At 43.1% G+C, this 14267-nt stretch overlaps 1 protein-coding gene across 1 annotated transcript; it reads right to left on the reverse strand.

Moving 5' to 3' along the window:
- Window positions 1-1251: 1251 nt before the first annotated feature.
- Window positions 1252-13885, reverse strand: LY6G6C (lymphocyte antigen 6 family member G6C). Its single transcript, XM_034421738.3, has 3 exons — window positions 13714-13885; window positions 5643-5759; window positions 1252-2832 (listed from the first exon to the last, which is right to left on the reverse strand). The coding sequence occupies exons 1-3, from the start codon at window positions 13763-13765 to the stop codon at window positions 2627-2629; spliced, it is 375 nt and encodes a 124-aa protein (XP_034277629.1). The 5' UTR covers window positions 13766-13885; the 3' UTR covers window positions 1252-2626.
- Between the last annotated feature and the right edge of the window lie 382 nt (window positions 13886-14267).

A 14267-nucleotide genomic window follows, 5' to 3' on the forward strand; every position in this document is an offset into this window, starting at 1 on the left:
TCCAGTTATGGCTAAGTGATGCAAGGGGAGGAATGTAAAATTGAGTAAATCTACCAGGCAAATCAGAAGAAGTCTCTAAATGCCTTAGGGTGCAGCTCAGGAGTGGGATTCAGCCGGTTCGGACTGATTTGGCATATCTGATAGTTAAATTTCTGGCTGACCCCTCCCCTCCTCATCCTGCCCCTTCCAAGAGTCCCCACGCACCACATTTTGGCTCCCAGGTAAGTGCAGGGAGGCCTACTAGGCCCAAAATGGGGTGCGTAGGGGGTGCGGCACCCTCCCTCATGGCCTGTTTTCATTCCCAGGATGCTGCAGGGAGGCTTTTTAGGCCCAAAATGGGGCACGGGGTGTGTGGCGTGCCCCTCCTGTGGCCTGTTTTCACTCCCAGGAGGCTTCAGGGAGGCCGCCTAGGCGCTTCCCCCCCCGCATCCCGTTTTTACTCCCAGAGGGGGTGCAAGAGGCCAAGTGCTGCCTGTCATACCCCCTGGCCATGCCCACTATGGCCACGCCCACCCAGCCAGTCATTAGGGCAGAGAACCGGTTGTTAAATTATTTGAATCCCACCACTGGTTCAGCGCCTACTTTCACGGCACTTCTTGCAAAGATGTTCTTTGGAGACTTTGGAGATGGAAGAAAAGTTAAGGATTAAATGAAAACTGATCCATATTTATTTCTGTGGCACATGTGCACAGGGCAAGTACATAGAACAGGAGTGTCAAACTCAAGGCCTGGGGCCCGGATCCGGCCCATGGTGTGCTTAGAATTGGCCCATGGGCCCATCCTGGAATCAGCGAAGGACTGGCCCACAGTGCCTTTGCCAGAAAAAACTGGCCCTCCTGAGCTCCGTTTTCGCTGGCAGCAGGTTGCAGGAGGCCGTTGCAGGCAAAAATAGAGCTCGAGAGCCCATTTTCGCTGACAGAGTGTTGGGCCACTACAGGCACCCCCAACATGAGTGACGTTGAGCTGGCCACACTCACCCCAGCCTCCCAAGGTCAAATACAACCCTGATGCGGCTCTCAATGAAATCGAGTTTGACATTTCTGACATAGAGCATGGATCCCCAACCCTCGGTCCACTGAACTGGTTCCTGGTTTCTGGTGCCCTAAAGCTCATTGCTGAGTACATAGAATCCATGATTATTCACCTTTAACCTCTTAGATTTGTTTTCACCATCTACTTGAGTAGTGGGGGTGATCTTCAGTCAACAGTTGGATTTTCAAAATGTGCCCAGATTAAAACAACATGTACAAATATGAAACACTCATTTTTATTGATACTAGTCAAGGCTGTGGGTACTTCCAGCTTACCAAACCAAACATTTATTAAATAACAGACAGACAACAAATGTAGCCAATGGTGTTATGATCTGCTTAGGGTTGGTCAAGTCTTCTCTTTTTTTTCCCCTTTTGAATATATGTTTTATTGATACATTTTTTTCATTAAAACATAAACAATTTCATGTCTATCTGAAGTCTTCTCATACAGATACCAAACAACAAAAACATACCAACAAGGAGAATGTCTGCTTGATAAGCCATCATTCAGAGCACCTGAGTTAAGTCAGGTCCCGGACGCCTTACTGAAAGATTACTGGAGGGAGGGAAACTCTGTTGCACACATGGGTTTGCTTAACAAATATTGGCAAATCTTTTTGGCATTGAGTGCCGAAAAGGGAGTGACCGCTCGTCTGGACCGCAACCTGGAAGAGGAGCTGCCCAGAGTGTATGTGCATGCCCTAAAATGAACTTATGGTTTCTGGTGCTCATATGCATGCTGTAGTGGTGGGTTTTAAATTTTTTACTACTGGTTCTGTGGGTGTGGCTTTGTGGGTGTGGCATGGTTTTGTGGGCGTGGCTTGGTGGGCGTGGCAGGGGAAGGATATTGTAAAATCTCAATTTCCTCCCCACTTCCAGGGGAAGTATACTGCAAAATCCCCACTTTCTCCCGATCAGCTGGGACTTGGGAGGCAGAGACTAGATGGGGGTGGGGCCAGTCAGAATTTTTACTACCAGTTCTCCAAACTACTCAAAATTTCCGCTACCGGTTCTCCAGAACTGGTCAGAACCTGCTGAAACCCACCTCTGGCACGCTGGCCAGCTACTCTTCCAGGTTCCTGGCACACATTCACGTGTGACGATCAGCTGGCCGGCACGGATGCTCATGCCAGAAAATGGAAGACCAGCTCTTCCAGTTTCTGGCACTGCCGCATGCAAGAAAGCCAGCTGATCATCGTGCGTGCATGCACACCAGAAACCCAAAAGTGGAACGGGCAATGCCACGCGTGCGAGGCGACATGGCCCCGCATGCCACTTCTGGCCCGTGTGCCATAGATTCACCATCACGGGCTTAACACATTTCACTTGGCTAATTTTACGCCATATCTTAAATCACTAATGAACAAGAAAATGCACCACACAACATTTTCCTGATAACGGTAGAATCTACATTAAGATGGTGAGGGAATGCAATTGCTGGTTTTTTTTTTTAATTCATCTCTTTAGGCATGAGAGGTGAACCGGGCGTGTGAGAGACTGGGGTCTTGGGTTCCTAAGGGTTGCTTCAGGATGAGAAGAGCATAGCCTTCCACTATTGTTGTCGTCATTGTTGTTTTGATTTTATTTATAAGTTAACGTGTAAGCCACCAACCAAGTGCCAAGCTGAGGCCAGTAAAGAGGGTGAGGCTGGGTTGGCTGACCGTTCCCCCATTGCATAAGTCAAAAGTACAGCAAGTGCGATTGTAATTCAAGTCAAAAACATCATCCCTTTGCTCGGTCTTGTTGCAGAGTTCAGTCAGTTTGCTGCAGTCATGTTTCGTGAAAAGCTTTAGACTGCCTGAGTGGAAGAAGAAACGAGAAAAATAAATGTTAAAAGTTAGGACCTTTGCTCCATCTTGGGGGACGTATACGAGAAGACATTTTAAAAACTGAAAGTTATGAGATCTGCTTTACTTACAGGTAATTTTACCAGATGGCACCTCTTGCATGGTCTTAACTGGATTCAAAAGCTAATCAAGGTTTGGTCTGGTTACAGTTTAGATCAGTGGTGAAATTCAATTTTTTTTTTACTACCGGTTCTGAGGGCATGGCTGGGTGGGCGTGGTGTGGCTTGATGGGTGTGGCTTGGTGGGCATGGCAGGGGAAGGATACTGCAAAATCTCCATTCCCTCCCCACTCTGGGGCCAGCCAGAAGTGGCATTTGCCGGTTCTCCGAACTACTCAAAATTTCTGCTACCAGTTCTCCAGAATCTGTCAAAACCTACTGGATTTCACCTCTGGTTTAGATGCTATACAAACAAGGAATCCCAAGGCTGTAAGCCATTCCAGGAAGGTGAAAAGCATCCTCGAAGAATGTCTATGGAGATTCTTAGTCATCCAGCTCCTGGTTTTCCCAAGGATGCTTTTTCAAAAGGCAATTGGAATTTGTTTGTTTTTCTTTCTTCAAGAAAAACCAGAATCCGGTTGCCTTTTGAAAAAGCATCTTTGGGACATCCTCAAAGAAAGCAATGACAGATCACTTTCATATTGTTGACAAGATAAGGGCATCCTTGTGCCCAGATAGTCATCAAGAACTGAATCCAGTGGTGGGTTGCTGCCGGTTTGGACTGGTTCTGGCTCCAGCTGAGCCGTGCAATTATCAGAGGTTCTTTTTTTTTTTTTTAGTTTTTAAAAGCATTTTTTCTACAACCTCTTCGGCCGAAAAAATGCTTTTAAAAGTAAAAAAAAAAAAAAAGCCTCTGATGATTGCGCGGCTCAGCTGGGATTGTCAAAGGCTTTTAAAAGATTTTTTCTACAACCTCTTCAGAGGTTGTAGAAAAAATGCTTTTAAGAGCCTCTGATGATCCCATCTGAGTTGCCTGATCAGCAGAGGCTTTTAAAAGAAAAAAAAGCCTCTGCCGATCAGGCAACTCAGCTGGGATTGTCAGAGCCTTTTGAAAGCATTTTTTTACAACCTCTTCACCAACGAGGTTGTAGAAAAAAAATGGTTTTAAAAGTAAAAAAAATAAAAAATGGCCACGTCCACCCAGTCACATTATCCCACCACCACCAAGCCACACTCACAGAACCGGTAGTAACAAATTTTAGATTTCACCACTGCATGTGTCTATCATTTTATTTTCACTCCATACTTTAGTCTCAATGTAGTTGGTTGAGGAACTGGACTACTGAGAGATTTCCTCTAAAACAGGGGTGGGCAATAAACAACTTATAAATTACTGTTAGCCCAAACCATGGTGTTAGCATAAGAAGGTTTTTAAGAGAATCTGGTAGCTCCTATTTAACCCCCAAGATTTTGAATGCTATTTATATAAATGAAATGAAATATAGTTTTGTTTTATACAAAGCTACAGATGTAAATATATGCATTTAGCTTAACTTCCAGCTTTACTTCCAATTATCCCCGTTTATATCCTTCACACCCAGATTCGTCTTTCCAACATTATTGATGCTCTTCCTCTAATTTTGCCCAATGCATAAGCTATGGAATTCTGCTCTAGAATAATGTTTGATCCTTGGTCATATTTCTGATGAAAAGATGAGAAATCATTAGCAGCCCCCAGTCTTCTTCAGATCTTCTCCAACCAGGATGACAACGGTGAGTATTGTTGTCAGTACAGTTTTCATGTGATCAGTGTGGCTTCCTGCCTTTTTAGGCAAGGAACACTTGATAAAAGTAGTGTAGTCCAACAAGAGATTTCATCATTAAAAAAAATATTCCTCTTGCCTATCCATGTATGGCCCCTTAATTTGTAACATAATCCTATCCACTAAGACTTTTGACTCCTACAAAGAAGTTGAAAATGTCCCCTCAGAAGCCCATGATAAAAGATAAGTGATTATATTTAGGAAGTTTCTTGATGGGTCCCAATGCTCAAAATATATATCTCTCTCCCCTTCCCTCCCTCCCTCTCTCCCTCCCTCCAGCCCTCCATCCCATACACTTCACACTCTGTTTTTCAGATTGGAGCCTCAGTGGACAACCAGCTAAATATGAGCCAGCAGTGTGCAGTGGCAGCCAAAAAAGGCCAATGCAATCCTAAATTGCATTAACAGAGGAATACAATCAAGATCAAGTGAGGTACTAATCCCGCTCTATAAAGCCTTAGTAAGACCACACCTAGAGTACTGCATCCATTTTGGTCACCACACTATAAAAAAAGATGTTGAAACTCCAGAAAAAGTGCAGAGGAGAGCAACCAAGATGATTAGGGGACTGGAGACTAAAACATAAAAAGAACGGTTACAGGAAGTGGGCATGGCCAGTCTAGTGAAGAGAAGGACCAGGGGAGACATGATAGCAGTCTTCCAATATTTGAGGGGCTGCCACAGAGAGGAGGGGGTCAAGCTATTTTCCAAAGCACCTGAAGGCCGGACAAGGAATAATGGATGGAAACTGAATAAGGAGAGATTCATCCTGGAAATAAGGAGAAATTTTCTGACAGTGAGAACAATCAACCAATGGAACAGAAGTTGCCTTCAGAAGTTCTGGGAGCTTCATCACTGGAAGCTTTCAAGAAGAGACTGGACTGCCATTTGCCAAAAAGGGTGTGGGGTCTCTTGCTTGGGCAAGGCGGGAGGGGGGGTTGGACTAGATGACCTACAAGGTCCCTTCCAACTCTGTTAAGCTGTATCTGTAAATTGTACCTTTATAAACTCTGGTCGTCTCACACTGCTGGCCTTCCCTCGTTCGACAGGGATCATCAGAACTAAGACAAACACTGCCGACTTTAAAGTTGCAAACATTGCATATTAGACCTTGACCTGCAAAGAGAAAAACCAAAAGAGAGAAATTAGTTCAGGTTGAACAAAGAAGTGGGAACAGCTGGGTAGATGGTCATAGTTGCCATGTGTCTAAGAATGTTCTGGCTGCCACCTACTGGTCCATAGTGGTACTGCCTAACAGAGTTACCAGGCATCCAGCTACACCTATCCAGCAGGCATAGCCTTGAAATCAAATACAGATCCTTGACTTACAACCACAATTGGGACCAGAATTTCTGTTGCTAAGCGAGGCAGTTGTTAAGTGAATCATGCCCAATTGGATGAGGGGTTTTTTTTGCCATGGTTTTTAAGCAAATAATTGCAGTTGTTAAATGAGTCACATGGTTGCCAAGTGAACTCAGCCTCTCCCATTGACTCCTGATGCTGCAACCTTCATCAATGCATGTCGGTTACTAAGTGCCTGGATTTTGATCATGTGACTGTGGAGATGCTGAACCGATTGTAAGAGAGAGGATTGGTTGCAAGTCACTTATTTCGGTGCGGATGTGACTTTGAACAGTTGATAAACGAATGGGTTGTAAATCAAGGACCATCTATATCGTCTGACTTTTTGAATATATTCCTCGGCAGCTTTTCTCTGTTGGGAAGCTAATTGCTAATAATAATTTTTTTGCTAATTGCAAGTTAACAAGCACAGTTCTGTGATCTTATATTTTATTTTATATGAGCCACGGTGGCGCAGGGGCTAGAATGCAATGCTGCAGACAAAACTCACTGCTCACTGCCAAGAGTTCGATCCTGACTGGCTCAAGGTTGACTCAGCTTTCCATCCTTCTGAGGTTGATAAAATGAGGACCCAGATTGTTAGGGGCAATATGCTGCTCCATCAGGCAGTATATAAGTCAGTGATGGCTAACTAGTTGTTTCCAGCCTCCAGGGGGTGGGGAAGGCCGTTTTTTCCTTCCCAGGCTCCTAGAAAGGCTCTGGAGCCTGGGGAGGGTGAAAAACAGGCCTACCAGGCCCACCAGGCCATTGCATGCCAAAAGCGGGGGAAGCGCAGGGGGTTGTGCACGCATGCGCGGGGAGCGGGGCGCATTGAATTATGGGTGTGGGCATGCGTGTGCGTGACCCCCCCGCTCCCCCAGCTTTTGGCACGCAATGGCCCGGTGGGCCTGGTAGGCCTGTTTTTCACCCTCCCCAGGCTCCAGAGCCTTTCTAGGAGCCTGGGAAGGAAAAAACGGCCTTCCCCACCCCCTGGAGGCTGGAAACAGCTAGTTTTCCAACTTCCGGTGGGCCAAGAAAGCCCGAAAATCAGCTGGCTGGTGGGTGCATGCGCACCAGAGATGAGCTAGGGCAACGCCCACGTGCCTACCGATATGGCTCCGTGTGCCACCTGTTTCCTAGGTTCGCCATCACGGATATAAGTGCTATTGCTATTTCTTATCTATTTATTAAACATATTTATATAGTTATCTAACTCTCACACTTTGACTCCAGGCATAATACTACATTAAAAATCCAGTTAATAGCAATAGCATTTAGACTTATACACTGCCTCACAGCCAGGGGTGCTATTCAGCAGGTTCTGACAGGTTCTGGAGAACCAGTAGCGGAAATTTTGAGTAGTTTGGAGAATCGGCAAATGCCACCTCTGGCTGGCCCCAGAGAAGGGTGGAAATGGAGATTTTGCAATATCCTTCCCCCAGGAGTGGGGTGGGAATGGGGATTTTGCAGTATCCTTCCCCTGCCATGCCCACCAAGCCACGCCCACAGAACCAGTAGTAAAAAAAATTGAATTCCACCACTGCCCACAACACTTTACAGTCCTATCCAAGAGGTTTACAGAGTCAGCACATTGCCCCCAACAATCTGGATCCTCATTTTACTGACCTCGGAAAGATGGAAGGCTGAGTCCACCTCGAGCCTTTTTCGGGATCGAACTCTTGGCTGTGGGCAGAGGTAGCCTGCAATACTGCATTCCAATCGCTATGCCACCTTAAAAAATTGACAATTCTTTAAAAGCCAAGGTGGCGCAGTGGTTAGAGTGCAGTACTGCAGCTACTTCAACTGACTGCTAGTTCAGCAGATCAGTGGATCAAATCTCACTGGCTCAAGGTTGACTCAGCCTTCCATCCTTCCGAGGTGGGTAAAATGAGGACCCAGATTGTTGGGGGGCAATATGCTATTTAGTATACTGTCTTTGGTATAAGCCGCCCAGAGTCCTTGGAGAGTGGGTGGCATAGAAATATGACTAATAAAATAAAATAAAAAAAGAAAGAAAGAAAATACCTACTCCATCTCATGTGCATTATGACGGGTTTGTTTTGTTCCTCTTTTGCACACGGTTTGACCCAGAGTGATAAATGCCAACAGCCTGTAATGTACATCAGCCTCACCCCAAAGTATTACTCTCACACATATGAAATCCCTGCATGAACCTTGAGAAGGCTGGCATGTGAAACATGCTGGGAGCAGCATAAGATGGAAAGAAGAGAAAGCTGGAACGGAGCCCAGAATATTATTATCAGATAGAGTGTAGCCAATGGGGGGGGGGGGACTGAAAACAATTTCAGGGAATGCCAAAGGTGTGGTTCCCACAGAAGCGTCCAACTACTTTCCATGAAAGGAAGATTAAGTTATTAAAATCCAGCAAGGAAAATAAGTGACTGACTTTTCTCCACCCAAGTTGTTGTTTGGGGAGTGGTTGTTTTCTATCATGTTGTGGTGGTACATGAGAATCCTAAGCTTGCCAAATATGACTTGAAACTGTAAGGTGAAAAATCAGATGACATTGATTGAGTCATCGCTGGTTTCCATCACGGTTCTCTAGGGGGTGGTTTTTCAGCAAAATCGTTGTAATGTATATGGTCACATGACCACAGGATCTGTAAATAGCTGTAAATCCAGCCATACTACTGTTGGAAGAAATATACTTCTGGGTTCAGCTCCAAGTGGGGGAAAAGATACTGGAAACATGGAGACTGCTTGGAAAGATGGTTTAATGGTGGACAGGATCACATGGCTTGAGTTCCTGAACAGAAAAGGGCCAAGATGCAGTGAGTCCCCGGATTTTATGCCCTCTCTGGCTTTGAACTTCCTGGGGCCCAGAAAGAGTATCCTGATTGGTTGTCAGACTCCCAGGGGGTGGGGGTCTTAGCTAGCCTTGCTGGCTGATGTAATCTTCCCAGGTGCCATGTGGGGAGTTTCTGTTGCTAGATGTGTCCTATTGTGTTAGTTTCTGTTGCTAGATGGGTCCTATTGTGTTGCAGATGATGGTCCATTGACAAAGACTGAGTTTCTGCCTCTGGCCCATTGACAAAGGGTGGGGGCAGGAAGATGGGAGCTGCTTCGTCCTTAAAACATGCTTCTCCATTTCTCATCTAGGGAAACATAATATTCTGCCTTTTTAATATTTCCCAAAATATTTCATTCCTCTAGGAAAGGGGTGGGTGCTAACTTCCTACACTACTAAGTGCCCAAAGTTTAGTCATGGGACTGCAGGGCAGGGTGACCATAGAAACTCTGGATCTGGGTCATAAGTAGCTCAAAGTAGGTCCATCATAACTATGAATGGTTGCCAGTAAGTTGAAATGCATATTTTACCTTCTCTCTCTAAATTTACATCCTAATTTTCTTCTTTCCATTATTTACACTTTCCAATAATCAAATCTATAAATCACAAGATCATTTTTCCTTTCTTTTTTTTCCAAGAATAAGAGATTGGACTTAGTTTTCACCTATTCATAGATCCATGGTGATTTTGAAAAGGAGGAGGACAGCCAGTAGCAAACTCCATTTATTGCTTCTTTCTGCATCGCAACCAATATCCCAAAGGTGCTTTTTCAAGAGGCAAAAAAAACTTTCTGTTTTTTCTTTGAAGACATTTGGCTTTTCATCCAAGAAGTTTCTTCAACTCTGACTGGATGGTGGAGAATGGAAAGATTTATGTCTCCTTGCAGACAGCTGGACATTGGCATCCTTTTAGAGAGTCGTTGGCCTCAAGGAGTATAAATCCATCCACTCCTCACCATCCAGTCAGAGCTGAAGAAACTTCTCGGATGAGAAATGAAACGTCTTCAAAGCAAAAAATCCAGTTGCCTCTTGAAAAAGCACCTTTGGGACAACCATGACTTGGATGACTGAGAATCTCCAGAGACATCGCAACCAATAGATTGTTAGCCAGCCTTTCCAGGGAGTAGCATACAAATATAATACCAAAAGTAAAGAAATAAAGTGAAGAAGTAAGCAAACAATTAAATATGCTCCCAATGAAACCTTGGTCAAGTTTCTTTAAGACCCTTAGTTGATACCAGAAGTGGGATTCACATCATTTACCTACTGGTTTGCTCAGCACCAAAAATGTGAGCGCCCAGCCTCAAACATGTGCCTAAATAGGACAGCATAGAGCTGGAGCACGTGGGTGGGCCCATCTGCGATTTCCGCTACAGGTTCGCGCGAACTGGTCCGAACTGGCTGAATTAAACCTCTGGCTGATATATTAAGCTGAAAAGAGGAACCAGTGACCAACATAGCCAAATGGAAGAGGAAGGATTTCTACTCTCCGCTGGTATTCTGAAATTTTTTCAAGTGTAGATTAAGTGGCAAGACTCTCTCTTGAATTTCAAGTCTTCTGCATAGCAGCTAGACATACTCTCTCTTCCTTTTTCAGATGGATATCTGAACAAAGGAATGGACGGTTGAATATGGATACCAAAATACTTGGGAGTGGTCCCTAAAACTTGTCCAAAAATTGCTGTCAAAATTGTGTGTGTGGTTTTTTGGTTTTGTTTTTTAAATGAAGGTAAAGAATATGATGAAATGCATGTGGCAAGCTTATAAGCTCTATTTGTGTTAATTAAGTTTAGGCTAGTTTGTATCAGTGGTGGGTTCCTCCCGGTTCCGCCCGGTTCCGCCGAGCCGGTAGCGGTGACGATATAATGTCAATGAACCAGTTCTGCCCCCCCGTCCCCTGTCCCCCCACCCCACCACCACCCGCGTTATTCTTACCTTTTATTTGGCCCCACCCCCAATCTATTGCTGCCTCCTGAGTCCCAGCTGATGGCTAGAGGGGAAAAAAACTGTTTAAACTCTTGCTGGGGGGCTTCAAAGGGCCGCCCTACAGCTGATCAGTGTTAAAAGAAAACAAATGGGTAGACCGGTGCCTGCAAAAATAAATGGGTAGACCAGTGCCTGCAAAAATAAATGGGTAGATCGGTGCCTGCAAAAATAAATGGGTAGACCAGTGCCTGCAAAAATACATGAGTAGATCGGTGCCTGCAAAAATAAATGGGTAGACCAATGCCTGCAAAAATACATGAGTAGATTGGTGCCTGCAAAAATAAATGAGTAGATCGGTGCCTGCAAAAATAAATGGGTAGACCAGTGCCTGCAAAAATAAATGAGTAGATCGGTACAGCTCTGCAAGCAGTTAAAAGCCTGGTAGACCAGTACCTCTGCTAAATCCTAAATAATTGTCACATGACCATCAAGCCACGCCCACAAAATAAGCCACGCCCACAGAACCGGTAGTAAAAAAAATTAGAACCCACCCCTGGTTTGTATAATAATAATAATTGTTTCATTTGTTTGCCACCCAACTCCAAAGGGGTGAGGTCCATTGTCTTGCCTCTGACTATTTTTAACAATTTGATAATGATGATTTGAAATAAACAAGCTCTTTCACAGCATGAATTTTGGGAACACCAAATCTATCTGTCTGTAGAGATTCTTGGTCCTCCAGGTCATAGTTATTCCAAATGTGCTTTTTCAGGCGGCAACTGGACTTTCTTGTTATTTTTCTTTTGAAGACGTTTCACTTCTCATCCAAGAAGGTTCTTCAAAAGAAAAAAAAAACCAAGAATCTGCAAGGAATATAAATCTTTCCATTCCTCGCTATTCTGTCAAAGCTGAAGAAGCTTCTTGGATGAGAAGTGAAACATCTTCAAAAGGAAAAAAAACCCAAGAAAGTCCAGTTGCCTCCTGAAAAAGCACATTTGGGACAACCAAATCTATCTACAGAATTAGCAAGTTTGTCTAAGGGACCTGGAATTAAATTCCTTGTTTTGGGTTATTTCATTCATGTTTGTTTATGCAATCTATTGATAAACTAAAGCTGTAACTCTGTACATGGTGAGTTTTGCTTCTCAATAAGCCTGCACTGCAAAGTATAGTCAAAGTATAGTCAATCCTTCCTTCCTTCCTTCCTTCCTTCCTTCCTTCCTTCCTTCCTTCCTTCCTTCCTTCCTTCCTTCCTTCCTTCCTTCCTTCCTTCTTCCTTTCTTCCTTCTTTCTTTTCTTTCTTTCTTTCTTTCTTCCTTCCTCCCTCCCTCCATTCATTCATTCATTCATTCATTCATTCATTCATTCATTCATTCATTCTACTAGGCTTATATGCCACTCCAATCATTACCAACTTTGAGTATCTTATAATTCTGCTATGGGTTAACAGGATTCAAATAACTAAAAACCAGAATAAGAACAAAGAGTACAATTCACAAATGTAACCCGTTAGCAAAATATGCTTGTGCTAAGGATCCGTAAAACTCCATATAGTCATATACCCAGAAACAATTCTTCTCTCACTCAACAGTCTGATGGCACAATCAGGTTTTGCTTTCCTAAATAATCTGCATAAACTAATCCGCATGCATAAACTGCACACTATTTCCAGATTTTTTTTTTAAAGGAAAATTATGTGGCTCCTTGATTTGTATATAAGGCATCGAATGCCAACGCTTTTCTAAGATAAAAATTAAGTGAAACCAAAATATAGGTGCTCATTTATAGGGTTGCCAGGTGTCCACTATTTGAGTGGACAGTCCGCTTTTTTCACATTATGTTCACTATTTTTTTTTCACAAAATATTGGACATTTTTTTTATTCAAAAGCTTTATGATGAAATGGTACATAATCTAAAGCTGTACAGTCTAAGAGAATAAGGATAGGAGAATCGCGTTTTGTCTTTTTTTTTCATAAATTAGAATGAGACAAAGATCGAATATCCATTGAACTCGATTCTCCAAAAAAATTAATGATGAAATTAAAATAAAAATGTATTATAAAATTATGTACAGTTCACATTTTTAAAATGTATTGTAGCTTGTGTCAACTGACCTAAAATGGCGTGTTAAAATGTTTGTAAGAAAATATATAATTTAATTGTAAATTTTTTTAAATTTTTTTTACTACTTAACCCCCCTCCGCCCCCCCGCTTGTCCGCTATTTTTTGGAAGCAGACCTGGCAACCCTAGTGCTCAAACTGGATTGGTTGTATTTAGTTCTTGGATAGGAAATTAGGAAAACCCCAGGCTAGATTGAACTGTGAAAAACTTCCAAGCGGCAGAGGGAAATCCCTTTCACATTCTTGCCAAGAAAGCAAGAATGTGCTATATAAATCATCAGAAATTGAATTTAACCCAGGGGCTTTTTATGTTTCCAGCTGAAACATCACGTCCATCTTTCTTCCCTTCCACCAATGGTCTGATTCAATCTAAAATATTGTGGAATTCCCACCAGGGGTAACTACGTTAATTTACTCCATGCTACTACCATCCTATCCAAACAGGCTATATTTTCCTTGGATTTATCTAACAAAATTGGTGCACTACAGCGAAGGCAGGGTTTTGCAGATTGCAGTGCAGAAAGAGTACGGATTGTTTTTTTTTTTCAGATCTGAGTCCCTCACAGCCTGAAATGATTGTCAGATAGATTCAGGTGGGGCAGATTAAAATACAGATAAAGCAAAGTATTAGAAACATTCCCTCCCGCAATGCTGAGATATTTAATCCAGGAATAAACCATCTGATTGCTTCCAGCTGTTTTGGATTGCAATTGCTAGAAGATCAGCTCATCTGGCAGCTGTAATCCAGAACAGCTGGTGGATTACAGATTGTTGCATCCTTTTATCTAGGCAAACTTCTCTAGCAGAATATTTATCTTTTGCCTTTTTTTCTTCTGCTGCTTTTTTTTTTTTTAAAAAAAACTTGGCACTTACCAACTGTGCAGAAAATCAGAACCGAAAAACCGAGAAGAAGATATTTGTTCATCTTGATAAATTTCACAAGCGAGCAGGAGGAGGCGAGAAATGTTCCAGTGAAAATGGCAAAGAGCCAAAGAACAACTTTCCAAGTCGGATCCTGCAACTCTTTCAAGAAGCTTTTGAACACGGGCAGGGTTGAAAGGAAGCATTTATTCCCATGAAGGCTTTGAGGGATAGCCAATTGAATAACTGGCCGAGGATTGACACACCTCAGTTTTGGGGAGTTGCAAAACAGCAACCCAATCCCGTATATAAATGACATTCCTCAAAATAAAAATCCAGGGCAAATTTCATCAATGAGGATTTCTCATTTTCATGACAGGATGCTGGCAAGAGGGGCACTGTAGTCTAACTTATCTGTTGTGCTTCAGGTCAAGAAGAAATCTATTGCATTGATTGATTGACCTGTGCTCATTACCAATTTCTCTCCTTTTTCTGTTCAAAAATCTTTTAAATCTTCCATCTCCACATATTTGCTTATGTCCCCAGAATCAAGATGTCAGGTTTCA

The sequence above is a fragment of the Pantherophis guttatus genome, chromosome 2 (genome assembly GCF_059756535.1).
Source record: "Pantherophis guttatus breed Tessera chromosome 2, ASM5975653v1, whole genome shotgun sequence".
Taxonomy (NCBI): domain Eukaryota; kingdom Metazoa; phylum Chordata; class Lepidosauria; order Squamata; family Colubridae; genus Pantherophis; species Pantherophis guttatus.